The 14605-nt window shown below is 38.1% G+C and overlaps 1 protein-coding gene across 1 annotated transcript in view; it reads left to right on the forward strand.

Moving 5' to 3' along the window:
• Positions 1-14605, forward strand: part of LOC106998550 (uncharacterized) — an 80483-nt gene that overhangs the window by 3115 nt on the left and 62763 nt on the right. The window contains exon 3 of the mRNA XM_078002591.1: positions 6235-6302. Within this exon, the coding sequence (XP_077858717.1) occupies positions 6235-6302 (68 nt within the window). The remainder of the gene's footprint in view (positions 1-6234; positions 6303-14605) is intronic.

A 14605-nucleotide genomic window follows, 5' to 3' on the forward strand; every position in this document is an offset into this window, starting at 1 on the left:
GTGATAGATATAACATAATATCTTGAAGGTTTATTTTAGGCATAAGGTGGAACAAAAATGTTCATAAAGGACTCAGCTATGAGGAGGCTAGAAAATGAACAGTTTTGAGAATATATGTGTGAATCTATTTTGTAAGCTACAAAGCCACATTTATATGTATAGAACTAATATTACTGGGGACAGTTGTGTGAAATGTACTGTGCAAAGCATTTCAGGGTGAATGGTTTCAGTGCTTGTAGCATACTGAAAATTAGAAAATGAATAATGGCTAGGATCTATACCTATATTTACACATTCTAATGGAACTGAATGTCTGACTTCCTGTTGTTTCTGCATAATTTTCTGTAGTCCTGTTGTGCCTGAGAAGGCAATACATTATCTTATTGTATCTTATCTTATTATCTCAATCTGTCAAAAAAAACATGTGCACAAATTCAGCGACTTAACATACTCACATGAAACCCAAATAATTAGCTGGTGACAAGCTGCCAGTCATCACTTCCTCAGCATGGTCCTGCTAGATGAGTACTGACTGGTCTATTTTAGTTCAGCACACATTGCTAGGTTTTGGGGGTTCAAAGGGAAATATAGTATGTCCTTATTTTCAGGGTACTCATAGTCTCTTGCTGTAGTCTAGCCTAGCTTTACAAGGGGTATACAGTTCAGGCTCTTTGAGGACAGGAAGGAGGTCAGCTAGAGTATAGATACGTATGAGCTTTTATCTGCCACGGTTTGAAGACAGCAGGAAGGCAGATAAATGCTATGCTTGATTCCCCTTTTCATCTTGAGTTTTTCCACAAAAACTTCAAGGTATAGGCCATATTCTTTAGACTCTGAGTTAGATTTGAGGCCTTAGGACACAAAGAGTTGTGAGTTGAGGGTCCCTGAAATCCAGGTTCAGTTCTGTATTTTTTGTTTGTTGAAGTTTAAGAATCACAGACTACAGGACTCCTAGGTAAATGTGGACAGCTTCAGAACCCAAGTCGTCTTGTCTTGGTTGTGATGTACCATTTGCCTGGTTTGCAATCCCTTCCCCAATGACCACACAGGCTCAAAACAGGACTTAAAGAACCCAGATACATTGCTAACCTATCTTATGTCCACCTGCTCCCCAAACCCTTCTCACCAGCTGCCTCCCCAGCAGCCCCACCTCCCCAAATAACGTTGTGTTTCTTCCAGATGTGGAGGTTAAGGAGAAAATGGTGCAAGGTCACCAGAAGATGATCCCCACATATGAGGGCTCAACCAGGGTAGAGTTGTTCTAGATCTGGATAGCAGAACAACTTGCTTGACCGTGAGACAGTGCACTTGAAGTTAAAAGAAATTCATCAATGAAGAAGTTGGCTGTGGCCAGTAAATGCCTTAATTTCCCTATCAAGTAAAACAGCCTTGTAAGCACTTTTAGGACTGGGACCAGGATTTATTCATCCTTGCCTGGCACAGTATTGATCAACTGTACAAAGATTTATTCTCCAGGAATATTCATTGCCTCACATTTATTCACCAGGAATTCAGATACAACTACATAATTTGAAATATGTAGATGTTGTTTTGGCCTCACATTTACTTGGCAATAAATACTTCTTGAGCACTGTGCTAAATCTTGGGAGTACAAACTAGAATACGACCTATTTCCTGAACCCAGGATACTGTCTTGGTATATTTTTATTTCCAGATTTATACCAAAATTAACACAATTTTTACCTTTTTAAAATCCACGGCTGGTGTAAATATAAACCATAGAGAAATACTTTAAGATGATTACTTCTGTTATCTTCTCATCTTTATTTACTTTTTTAAAGCTCTGATGAACACAGCATATAAGCACATTCGTTCATTGAATTCTTTAGAAACCTTCAACCCCACAGTTGGAGTGGGACAGAGTCCAGCTGCGCTCCCTGGGGCTCCATCCCTTGCAGAGAATGACTTGCTTGAGGGAGGGCACAGTGTGGGAGAGGGTTGTCTAGCTGGACCTCTGCTGCTGCTGTATCCTTGAACCTTAATGGCTTGGCTTTGGACTGCTTGCCAATTCTTGCACACTGAAGGGAAGGAAGACTGACAGCCCATTTGACTGCTTTTTGAGTTTTCCACGGTGTCTTCAACTTATTCGAATACCTTTCCTGAAGAAAGCAGATTTCATGGACAACTCTGTTTGCTTCTGGACTATTGAGACACTGGCAGATATGATTTAAGAATCTGAGGACGGAAACATTTAAAAATACATGACACTAATTTGCAGTGCAGTTTACATCTTCGTCTCGGATTTTACATTGTTTCTGGAACCTACAGCAGTCATTTGAATTATCCATCATTCACAAAGCCAGCTTTGTCTGATTTTTGTGGCATCCATTTGTTCTTGTCTTTCTTTTCTTCCTTTCCACAATATTCCCACGATCACTGACACAACTGCTGGTTGTGCCCTGTTTGAATTTGGCACTTGCATCCCTTTTACTAAACATCTCAATGTCAAATCCCAAAGTGAAATTTTTCTTCCTTTGCTGAAGCCTTTGAGGAAAAGTTACTGTTTTGCGTGCAGTTTGTAGAATTGCTTAATTGGAGATTGTCAGAGTTTCACTGGAGGGTATTGCATCTCATTGTGAAATAGTTGCTGTTGATTTTTCTGAGCTCAAGTGCTCTAAAAACAGACGAGCTGTTTTTAAGTTATCATTATCCATGAGAAGTAATGTATAATTCATTACTGGACCATTTATCTTTCAGTATTTCCCTTATTATATCTTAATGGTTTTCCATATGCATATTACATCATGTCTGAGTTTACTCTTTTATGATTGTAAAAACCATCCGTCTTATAGGGTATTGCGGTTGCATTATATAGAAAAAATGTGTAAATGTATATTTCGGTAATTAAAAAATACTTTTAATGCTGCATTTATTTTATGTATTTATGTAAGACTGCTATGCCAATGCCTCTGACCTAGTGGAAAATATTTCCATCTTTGGTAAATCTTTACCTAAAATCTTTCTGGTAGGTTTTAGGAATTCCAACATTTCAAAATAAAAGATTCTTTGGTAGTTAATAAGAAATTAGAGACAAGAAAACCTGGAGTATGCCATGAGAGCTTATGAAAAGTGAGAGAGATGAAATCAAGAAACTTAAGGTGAAGAGCTGTTTTAAAATATGCTTACCTATTAATTCAACCATCATTCAGCCAACATCTGCTAAGTGCTCATCAGGTACAGTGAAAGAGACTGGGGACACACACATCAAGACAAAGCTCCTACCTTTAAAAATACTGTTTTAGAAGACAACACTGTCTTGTGATGGTACTTTTTCTTTAGGCTTTTATAGCCCTTTTTTCGTACTCTTGGAACTGCCTTTGCATAATATTTTTTAATAAGGAAGTAACTTGAAGAAAACTAGTTATTTTAGGATTATGGGAAACTAGGGGCTTGGTAACAGCAAATCTTTCCTTTGAGGATGCTACTGACCCCTCATATTTACATCATATGTCAATAAGCAGGATCAATTTTTGCCTTAATTAATTATGAACTTGGAATAGCAAAGACAATTGCACAATGGGTAAAGGAAATATCGATTTGTTTTAAAATGAGACCTTTGCCATTGGAAGGAAATAATTCTTGGAGATCACCGGGAATAGGGAAATCTGTCACCGCTGCTGTATTTTCCTTACTTGTCTGTTACCATATAGTAATTTACTTTTTGTCAGCATGATTAAGTATATGGATTACCACTCTAATAAGTCAATGGTTGAAATGTAAAGTACAGTGACAACTCATTAAGATAGAGAGGGTTGCCAGGAAGTACCTCCAAATGAATAAGAATATATCTACAACTTCTATATTTGGATAATGTACTGTAAAATAATGTTTTACTCATACATTTTTTCAACTTTGATTAATTCATTGTTAAATTTAAATTTTAAAAACTAAAATACACTTTATGTTTTTCTTCCAGTTCCTCAGCTTCTGATATGGTTTGGCTTTGTGTCCCCAACCAAGTGGCATCTCGAATTGTAATCCCCACGTGTGTCCAGGAAGGGACCTGGTGGGAGGTGATTGGATCACCGGGGTGATTTCTCCCATACTGTTCTCTTGATAGTGAGGGAGTTCTCATATACTGTTCTCTTGATACTGTTCTCTTGATAGTGAGGGAGATCTGGTTGTTTGGTAAGTGTCTGGTGTTTCCCCCTTCTCTCCTTTTCTCTCTCTCCTCCCACCATGTAAGATATGTTTTGCTTCCTCTTTGCCTTCCACCATGATTGTAAGTTTCTTGAGCCCTCCCCAGCCATGTGGAAATGTGAGTCAATTAAACCTCCTTTGTTTATAAATTACCCAATCTCACATAGCATCTTTACAGCAGCATAAAAACGGACTAAGACAACTACTGTATGGAAAGAAGCTAGATGATTTTCTTTTTTTGATACAAAATCTTGCTCTGTCACTCAAGCTGGAGTGCACTGGTGCTATCTCAACTCACTGCAGACTCTACCTCCCAGGAGATCCTCCCACTTCAGCCACCTGAGTAGCTGGGACTACAGTTATGAACCACCACACCTGGTTAATTTTTTTTTTTTTTTTTTGTAGAGATGGATTCTTTCTATATTTCCCCAGGCTGGTCTCTAATTCCTGGGCTCAAGCAATCCGCCTGCCTTAGTCAACCTATTTGATTTTTTATTATCTCTCAGAGATAAACTATGTTCCTGCTAACTGCTACAAAAGTAAAATCGCCTATAAGTTAACTATTGTAGTCACCTTAATAGCCCCCAGCCATACCGCTAAGGCTAGACCTTAAAGACAATACCTTAAAGGCTAATTATACAAGGCAGTGTTTATGTAAGTGATTTATTGTAAAACTTTAAAAATATTAAGTGCTATTGTTGTTAGAAAAAAGGTAAGTAGTTTGGTTATTTATGATCTTTATATCAGAATACCTTAAGGAAATGCAGCTAATTATAGAACTTTTGTTCACAGAGATGGATATGGTAGCCTTATTTATAAAACACACACAGAAGGAAAGACCTAAATGCTTAACAATAAGGAAATGGTTAAATAAATGAGGAGAGAGTCAGGCAGTAAAATCTTACATAGCCATTAAAATTTTATTTATGGAAAACCTTATTACCATGGAGAACTGCTTATGCTATCACATATAGTACCTGATAAATGTTTTAGTCTTAATTTTGAAATATTTCAGTTGCTACAGATGGATTAAATTTTCTTATTTTAATATTTAAGGCCTAGAAATTGGCCTGAGGCATGGAATACCCCAGCAGAAATTCCATTTAGACAAGAGAACCATTCAAATTATTTAGCTTGTTAGAGAAAATGTAAGTATTATTACAGCTATAGCATCAACTTTGTGATTTGTAGTCTATGTAAGAAGCTGCTTTGATTTGGTGAAATTAATTTAAAAAGTCCCCATCATAACGTACCTAGGTTAATTATCTAGTTTGTGCTTTAAAGGGCAGTTTGATCACAAAGGAGGTACTTTTGAATAGCTACATCACCTGTGGTGACTCTTACTCCAATCTACCCTTTTGGTTTTCCTGTATCTGTTTCTATAATCTATCAACTAAACGTGAAATCACTGGTTTCTCTAAGGAATAGTGTAGGCTTTTAGTAATGAATGTTTAGGGCATTTATAATGTTGGTAACTTTAGGTTTTAGTGAAACTTTGCAGTTAAAACTGCAGCTAGTTGGGTGTGATAGCTCAGGCCTGTAATCCCAGCACTTTGGGAAGCTGAGGTGGGAGGATCACTTGAGCCCAGGAGTTCAAGAGTAGCCTGGGCAACATAGTGACACCCTGTCTCTACAAAACAATTTTTAAAAAAAATGAGGCGTGAGGATCGCTTGAGCCTGGGAGGTTGGGGCTGCAATGAGCTGTGCTTGTGCCACTGCACTCCCTCCTGGGTGACACAGAGAGACCCTGCCTCAAAAACAAGTGAACAAAAAAGCTGCTAATAGATCGTAAAAGAGAAGTGGTTACTTTGTTTAGTTGTTTTAAAGCCCAATTTTTTCACTTTGATGATAATGAAAGTTTAGTGTGTCTTGAACATAATACTAGATCTTTACATCAATTGATTATATTTCAGATTCACATGGGATTAGTTCACATCAAGCAACATAAATATTACAATTTCTTAATGTTCATTATAGCCTTGGAAACAATTAAAAGGTTGACTAGTCTGCATTATTGCCTTTGATAGCCAAATATATCTAATAGTGAATAATACATTTATTTTTATATTTTAGGACCTGGGATATGCTCCTGATTTTATACAGACTGCCATGGCTCCAGATATAAAAGACCAAATAAAAAGGTAATTTGAAAAGTATTTTGTCAAGTAGATTATCTTAATTTTTTGTATTCAGTGGAATGTCAAATTTTAAGATGGAATCACACACACACACTTAGTAAAACTGTCTGACTTACATAGTCACAAAAAGCAAGTAACTTGATGAACATTTAAAAGGCCTTTAATAGACACATGCACACATATGTTTATTTTAGCACTGTTTACAATGGCAAAGTCATGGAACCAACCCAAATGCCCATCAATGATAGACTGGATAAAGAAAATAGGTACATGTATACCATGGAATACCATGCAGCCATAAAAAGGAATGAGATCATGTCATTTGCGGGGACATGGATGAAGCTGGAAGCCATCATCCTCAGCAAACTAACACAGGAATAGAAAACCAAACACTGTGTGTTCTCACTCATAAGTGGGAGTTGAATAATGAGAACACATGGACACAGGGAGGGGAACAACACACACTAGGGCCTGTTGTGGGGTAAGGGGCAAGGGGAGGGAACTTAGAGGTCGTGTCAATAGGTGCAGCAAACCACCATGGCACAGGTATACCTATGTGACAGACCTGCATGTTCTGCACGTGTATCCTGGAGCTTAAAGTAAAATTTTTTTAAAAAGGGCTTTAATGGCCGGGTGCAGTGGCTCACGCCTGTTATCCCAGCACTTTGGGAGACAAAGGCGGGTGGATCACGAGGTCAGGAGATCAAGACCAACCTGGCTAACACGGTGAAACCCCGTCTCTACTAAAAATAAAAAAAATAAAAAAATTAGCCGGGTATGGTAGCGGGCGCCTGTAGTTCCAGCTACTCGGTAGGCTAAGGCAGGAGAATGGCGGGAACCCGGGAGGCGGAGCTTGCAGTGAGCCGAGATCGCGCCACTGCACTCCAGCCTGGGCGACAGAGCGAGACTCCATCTCCAGAAATAAAGGGCTTTATTAGCCGCCTTGTGGTTCTGGGGAAAGAAGGCAGTTGCCATTATGTGAAAGAATTTTTAGAAATATAAAGCCACTTTTAATGCCCCAGCATTTTGGGGGGTGATTCCCAGTCGGAGAAAGTCAGAACTGAACTGTTTCTTTGCTCTCTGGCACTCCGGATATCCTGTGATTCAGGACAAATCATTTTATGATGACTCCCGGGAGTTAGTGTGAAACTTGAGGCTATGGAACCAATCAAAGCAGCTTCCCAAACTAGAACCAAATCCAGGACTCTGGCCTCATTATCACAGTGGTTTGATTTATTGAGCTAATGAAGAAAGTCTTTTGTAATTGAGTACTGAATATCAAATGATGTTACTGAATATCTCCTTTTGAAGTCTTGAAAATATACTTCTGCTCAAGAAGGATCCGTTCCTTAGAACGTGTTGTTGTTTTAGATCTACATGAGGAGCTTTGGATAATTAACAGTCTGAATGTTGTTGCTATGTACGACTTAGTTTTATTAACCACACATTTCAGAATGCATCATAGAGTTGGAAGGGCTGTCTTTAAAATATCGTTATCATCCATGAGGGGGAGCTGTATCCTCTTTTAAGAAACCACTTGCCCAAAAAAAGAATAAAACTAGTTATACTGTCTTGCAAAAAAAGCAAAGTTTCATTTGAAAAAGTAAATTTTGTCAAATTTGCAAAACTTCTTATAAAATCACCAGAATTATTGCTAGATTGTCTATTTGTATACTATCACTTTTTTTTCTATTTGTATACTATCTTCACTGAGATGTGAGGAAACCCTCACATGTCAGTTAATCCACATTTATACTGCTCTTGCTGTCTATGTATGTGCCAAATATAGAGCTGGACATCACAGGGCACAAGCAGTGTTCAAGTCACCAGTGCCTGGTAGATGAGAGGGTGGAAATAGGAACAGGTTAGGGGGAGGAAATTACATTCAATAGAGGTACCTGTTAAAACTATTATTGGGAAGTGTTTCTGTAAACAGGGTGAGAATGGTGTCAACCTAAATTGAGCAACGGGGATTAATTCTCAAGCTTACTGGGGAATAGCAAGGAACTGCAATCGACATAATACATAATACATGCCTGCTATGGAGGACCATAAGGGTATCCAAGGGAGCTGAGAAAAAAGGAAGCTTTTAAAGGCAAAAAGATATCCATGTACCTGTTTTGAAATAAAGACCACTGACTACAGGGTCTTGTTACATGCAGTGGCGTTTGCTTATTAGTGGTACTGGCTGTTGGTAGGAGAGAGCTTTCATAGAAGTGGCTTAACTGGAAATTTCCAATTGAGGAAGTGGTTTCTGGCGGTTCCTGGTGCAGGCACACATGTGTGAGGGCCCTTCCTTCATGGCTTCCCACTGCGTTTTGTTAGCGTTTGACATAAATGACTCCATTTTGGGTACTGACAATTTTCACAGGAGTTCTATTCAATAGAAGTAACAGTAAGAAGGTTGAGAATGGATTTAAAGGAGAGTAGGATTGAGCTTTAGGGAACCCCTGGAGAGAGGAGAAATGGTAGCAACTAAGGAGATAACAAATGGGAGAGGATACCAGGTGTGGTGGCTTGTGCCTGTAATCCCAACACTTTGGGGAGTGGAGGCAGGCTGATCGCTTGAGCCTAGGAGTTCAAGACCAGCCTGGGCAGCATAGCAAGACAACTTCTCTACAAAAAATGAAAAACTTAGCTGGAACCATGGTGCATGCCTATAGTCCCAGCTGCTAGAGAGGCTGAGGCGGGAGGATCTCTTGAGTCCAGGAGTTTGAGGCTGCAGTGAGCTAGGATTGCATGACTGCACTCCAGCCTGGGTGACAGAGCAAGACTTTGTCTCTTAAAAACACACACACACATGAAGGGAGGGAGGTGAACCCTGGAAGAAGTGGGAAGAATCTGAATGATCACAGGAACCCTGGAAGGAGGGAGTTTTAAGAAAGTGGTGGTGCTGGGGGAGGAGGCTAGGAGGATAGAGTGAGTTCACATGGACCTGAATAGGTTCAGGAGAATGAACAGAGAGAATAAGATTTTGTATTTGGTTAGAAAGAGGACTAGTGGGTATAAATTCTAATTATAGACACTTAATAACTGTTCTTTAGCCAGTTGATAGGAGTGGTTTAGTAGAACATTTAAGTCCACATAGAGCCTGATGCAGCAGATGACAGCAGACAAGGAGCAGGAAAAGCAGGCTTTCCATCTCGCCTCTGTCACTAACAAGCTGCATGACCCTGGATGAGTCACTTTGTCTCTCTTCTCCTTAATTTCTTCATCTATAAATGAAGTTTCTTAAATTGATGTCCAAGGATGAGCTTCAGGGATTCTGAGATGTCTAAAGATTTTACCTCTAGGGAGAAGGTCTATAGCTTTCATCAGATCCCCCAAAGTGATAATGCCTCCTAAAAAGTTAAGGACTGCTGAATTAGGTGATCATTAAAGTCCTGCTTAGTATAGAATATCAGGAATTTTTAATCTCTAACTTTCGTTTCTCTATTGTATTCCAAATGGCCTGTCTCCCAAATCACTCTCAGAGACCACTGTAAGATTAGATTTTCTGAAATGTAATTGACTGTATCCGTCAGCCCCAGAGGATTATTTAGAAAATCCAGACAATTTTTAAAATTAAAGTTAATCATTTCTTTAATAGCCCACAGGTATTTTTATTAGGACACAACCTTTATATCACTATTTATATCATTTACTAGCCATGCATCTAATGATCATCAACACCAGAAGTGGCTGTAGCCATTTCAATATATGTGGATGTCATTGCCTTTAGTGTTTTCCCTCCAAAAGGAAAAAAAAAAAAACATTGGGAAGAAAAAGCAGTTTACTCAATGTAAACTGGTGACTGAGCTCCCATCAGGGTGATTACTTTGGTGGTTCTCTTCTGGCAGGCATGTAAGCTCTTAGCAGTGCAGGGGCACTGAGCCCCCAAGTATGCTGCTGCCCTTCATAAGATGGCCAGGAAGGCTGGCATGGATTTGAATACAACAGTTGTCATTGTAGATTATGTCATGGGAGATGTTATTGACATTTATATTATATGCTCCTAAACAAGAAGCCATCCTGCCATGTACTATACAATTATGATCATTTAATTTGGTGTAATTAATAGATAACTCTTAGGACTGACCTCTAGAAATATCTTTCTGGTCTCTTGTTACTTTATTCTATAAAATCTGGTATGTCAGCTGCCTTTACTGGTTAATGATTTATGTCTGTAAGCCACCTACGTGGATGGTATTCAAGATGTATTGTTTCACTGAAAGCAATGTTTAAAATAACTCTGGACATTTCTAATTCACACAGAAGATTACACTGAAATTGTGCTTCTTATAAATCATAAAGTTATTTCGCACAATCCATTATCCACCTTTTGCATCTTGCCTTGATTTGGTTCCAACTGATGGATTTTGCTGCAAGTGATACATTCTATGTGTCACAAGACAAAGAGAAATTAAGTTAATAAATACTTTTGTTAACACTTCAGTTTGAAAAGCTAAATGTTGAAGGCAAGTGTCATACTTTTCCTTGGAGCTGTTTCTTTAGCACCATCTTTAGCTCTCAGTGAAATGCAAGAGGTGGAAAATCCAACCTATGAAATCCAAACACAGTTCTTACTGGTCATGGATATTTGCAATATTGATACGAGCTGTCAGGTACACAAAACACTAATTTGTTTGCGTGTAGACACAAGAGTCCTGCTAATTAATTTATCTTTCTAAAGCCATTGTCATCCTTCACAGGGGCCTGCTAAATGTGCTGTCTATGCAGAAGGTTTATATTTACGATTTGTGAAAATTGTTCTGGAGATAACATTGTAGAGTTGTTCTATTGCTGTGTAGATAGTGTATTTTGAGTTTATCTTTATCTTTCTTCTAAAAAGAGGTTCTTGTTTTTACACTACCGACATAGTAACTGGATGAGTGATTTCACTGCGATAGCTGCCTGTTGGTTTATTTTAAATACGGTATTCGTTAGCATGTGGCAGAGTTCTGCTTTAATGATCACAATGTGATGACAAAAATGCTAAATCATATCCAGTGGAATTACAACATGGGCCCATTTTTGCCTTATGGAAAGGAAAATAACCCTCAGAGATTTTAATTTGCTCATAAAAAGCAAATGTGGAAACAGTAACACCTTAAACAGAGAGAAGAAGTAGAACCTGCCTGGGAATGTAGAATTTAATAGCTGAAATTCTATTTCCTGTTGTGATTGTAACTGAAGACAACATAAAATATACTTGTCAAAATAATAACACTCTTTAAAATTCCATATTGCTGGCTTAAGGATGGAGCAGTTTCAGCTTTAATTTTTGGTAGGGAACTTGCTTTTTGACTTTGAGTGCTGTCGACAGGCAATCCACAGCAATCAGTCAATGCAGTGTAGCAGAAAATATCCTCGGTAGCGATAATGGCTTGATAAGGTGATATGCAGTTTTTATGAATGGCTGTAGCCAAGCAGCATCAGGTGATGCTATGGTGGCTTAGAAATTGTCAGGGACTTTTACCTGTTTTCCATAACTCTAGCCGTGTGCCCTCCTTTTTGAGGCAATACAGAGATCATCCTTTATAAAAAGGTCCTCTCCAGTGCTTTGGCACTTGGCCTGGGAAAACATGCCTACTTCAGGAATCCCTGGACACATGCCTCATGATTATAAGAGAGAACACTACAAAACTCATGTATTTTCAGGAAATATGTTGATAATGTTTATTCTTAACTTTGGCTTGATAGGAAGCATCATTCTTTACTAGACATAAACTACTAGCACCTTCAAAATATAGTAAATCACTTTGCAAGAGCAAGAAGAGATTATATCTACGTGTTTATAACAACCCTATGAAACAGATATTGTCAGTATCCTACTTTAAAGATGAAGCAATTTCCTCCTTTTGTAGAGAGCTACAAAAAAAAAAAAAAAAAAGAAAGATGAAGAAACTTGAGTATAGGGAAGTCAGGTGAGTTGCCTAGGGTCTAGAGCCTATACTTTAAATCACCAGGCTTCACTTTGCATCATGTTTCTAAAGCCCTAACAACATGCTTATTGTTACCAGAGAATTGATGAATATTATGAAAATGAGGTAGGACACTGGCAGGACTTTTTTTCTGGTCACAACCCTGCTGACCAAAACAGGATCTGATCCAGACAGGATAAAGTGAAGAAACTGGCAGGAACCAGCAGATGGCAACAAAAGCCATCCCTAGCTGCCCTCATTGCTTATTGGCGTAAGATACTCCCACCAGTGCCATCACAATGACTGGAAAGTGACCACTCATTTCCATGGCAATGACTCAGAAGTTACCACCCCTTTCTAGAAAGTTCTAATTTACCCATTCCTCAATTTACATTGACCCACTCCTTAATTTGCATGTAATTGAAATTGGGTTTACATGAATATAAATACAACTGACAGGAACCCATGCATTGCTGACTCTGGACACACTGCCTATGTGTTAGCCCTGCTCTGCAACTGTTCAATAAAAGATTGCTGTCTAACACCACTGGCTTTCCCTTGAATTCTTTCCTGAGAGAAGCTAAGAACCCTCCTGGGTTAAGCCCCAGTGTTGGGGCTTCTCTGTCCTGCATCAAAAGGAAATGCTCAGAGAGCTTAGAAAATTTATAACTGGAGGTCCTACCCTGTTCTGAAGGGGATGAGGATGGTCTTTCAGCAGAAGTGATGTTGAAATCGAGACCTTCAGGGTGAATATAATTTGTTCTGGAAAAAAATAAAAGGTTTCCATTAGAAAAGACTACACTACACATTTTAACCCCTGGAGGGATATGCTGTTGTGATGCAGGAACCGAGAAGTCCAGAATGGTGACCTGCAGAGAAAGGAGGGTGGGAGATGAGCCTGGAGAGATAGGCGGGAGCCAGAGGGGAGAGAACTTCAAAGGTCATGGTTCTAATTTTGTACTTTACTTTGAATACAAATAAAAAGCGACTAAAGAAAATTAAAAGCAGATGAATTATATGATCAGATGTGAGTTCCGAAGGGATCATTCTGGCTACAAAGTGATTGAGAGACAAGAGATGGAAATAAGGAGTCTACTGAAAGGCAATTGAGAGCTAGTGGCTTGGGCATGAGAAAGAACTGTGAGTAGTGTATTGATTAAATAAATTTTTAGGAGGTAGAACTGGCAAGATTTGATAGTAGAGGGAATATACAAGATTAGAGAAAAGTAGCTCCCAGTCTTGTACACTGTGCCAGGCTTATTACATTTAATAAAGTAATATTAAAGAGACATAAACCCATACACACTTTAAAATCTCTAACAGTTAGGAAATGACTAAGCAAACTCTTTGCTCTATTAAGTAATATATCATCATTAATTAATATGTTTATAACAGTTATAAGATATGCAAAAGATATATCATTTAATTTCAGGTGAATAATAAGTGTATGATGATAAAAGTGTAACAGTAGTCTGATTTAAAATATGCTGCAAACATAAAGTATCAAAATCCAATACATAGGGAAGGATCAGGAAAGAATTTATACCAGTTGCTGTAGTTGATACTGGCTTCATGAGTAATTTCTTCTTCTTTGCTTATTTATTTATTTATATTTATTTATTTTATTTATTTATTTTTATTTTTGAGACATTCTGTCACCCAGGCTGTAGTGTAGTGGCATGATCTCAGCTCACTGCAACTTCCATCTCCTGGGTTCAAGAGATTCTCCTGTCTCAGCCTCCCAAGTAGCTGGGATTACAGGCATATGCCACCACACCCAGCTAATTTTGTGTATTTTTGTCAGAGAAGGAGTTTCACCATGTTGGTCAGGCTGGTCTCAAACTCCTGACCTCAGATGATCATCACCATACCATATTTAATGACAGTATATTATACCAGTATATGGTACAAATTATCTAACCAACTTATTATTGGATAGATATGTTGGTTCCAATTTTTTTTGCTATTTTAAATAAGCTATAGTGAATAACCTTCCAGCTATACTTTTGTGTCTATTCTTGATGATTTCTGTAAGAGAGTTTTGCATTTAAGTATTAATGCATCATAAGCACATTCAGTAAACATTTATGGAGCATGTGAAATGCACAATTTTGGGGAATCCTAAACATAAAAGACATCAAATTTTCTTGCAGAAAAGTCTCAATATAATAAGGGATCCAGAAAAATATTTACAAGTTAGAAAACTGAATTTTTGATTAAACAAATATTGGTTTCAACTGTCTGCATTTTAAAAAAAATCACAATAGCTTTTTTATTTGAATAAAATTTTATTAGGTGTGAAGTTTACTACAGGGTGGCACTAATACATTTCTATTTGTTTGTGGACATGTTAATGAGCAGTTTCTTCTCTGATCTATTTTTAGTGAGTTATAACTGGAAAAA

This window comes from Macaca mulatta, chromosome 5 (genome assembly GCF_049350105.2).
Source record: "Macaca mulatta isolate MMU2019108-1 chromosome 5, T2T-MMU8v2.0, whole genome shotgun sequence".
NCBI classification, from domain to species: domain Eukaryota; kingdom Metazoa; phylum Chordata; class Mammalia; order Primates; family Cercopithecidae; genus Macaca; species Macaca mulatta.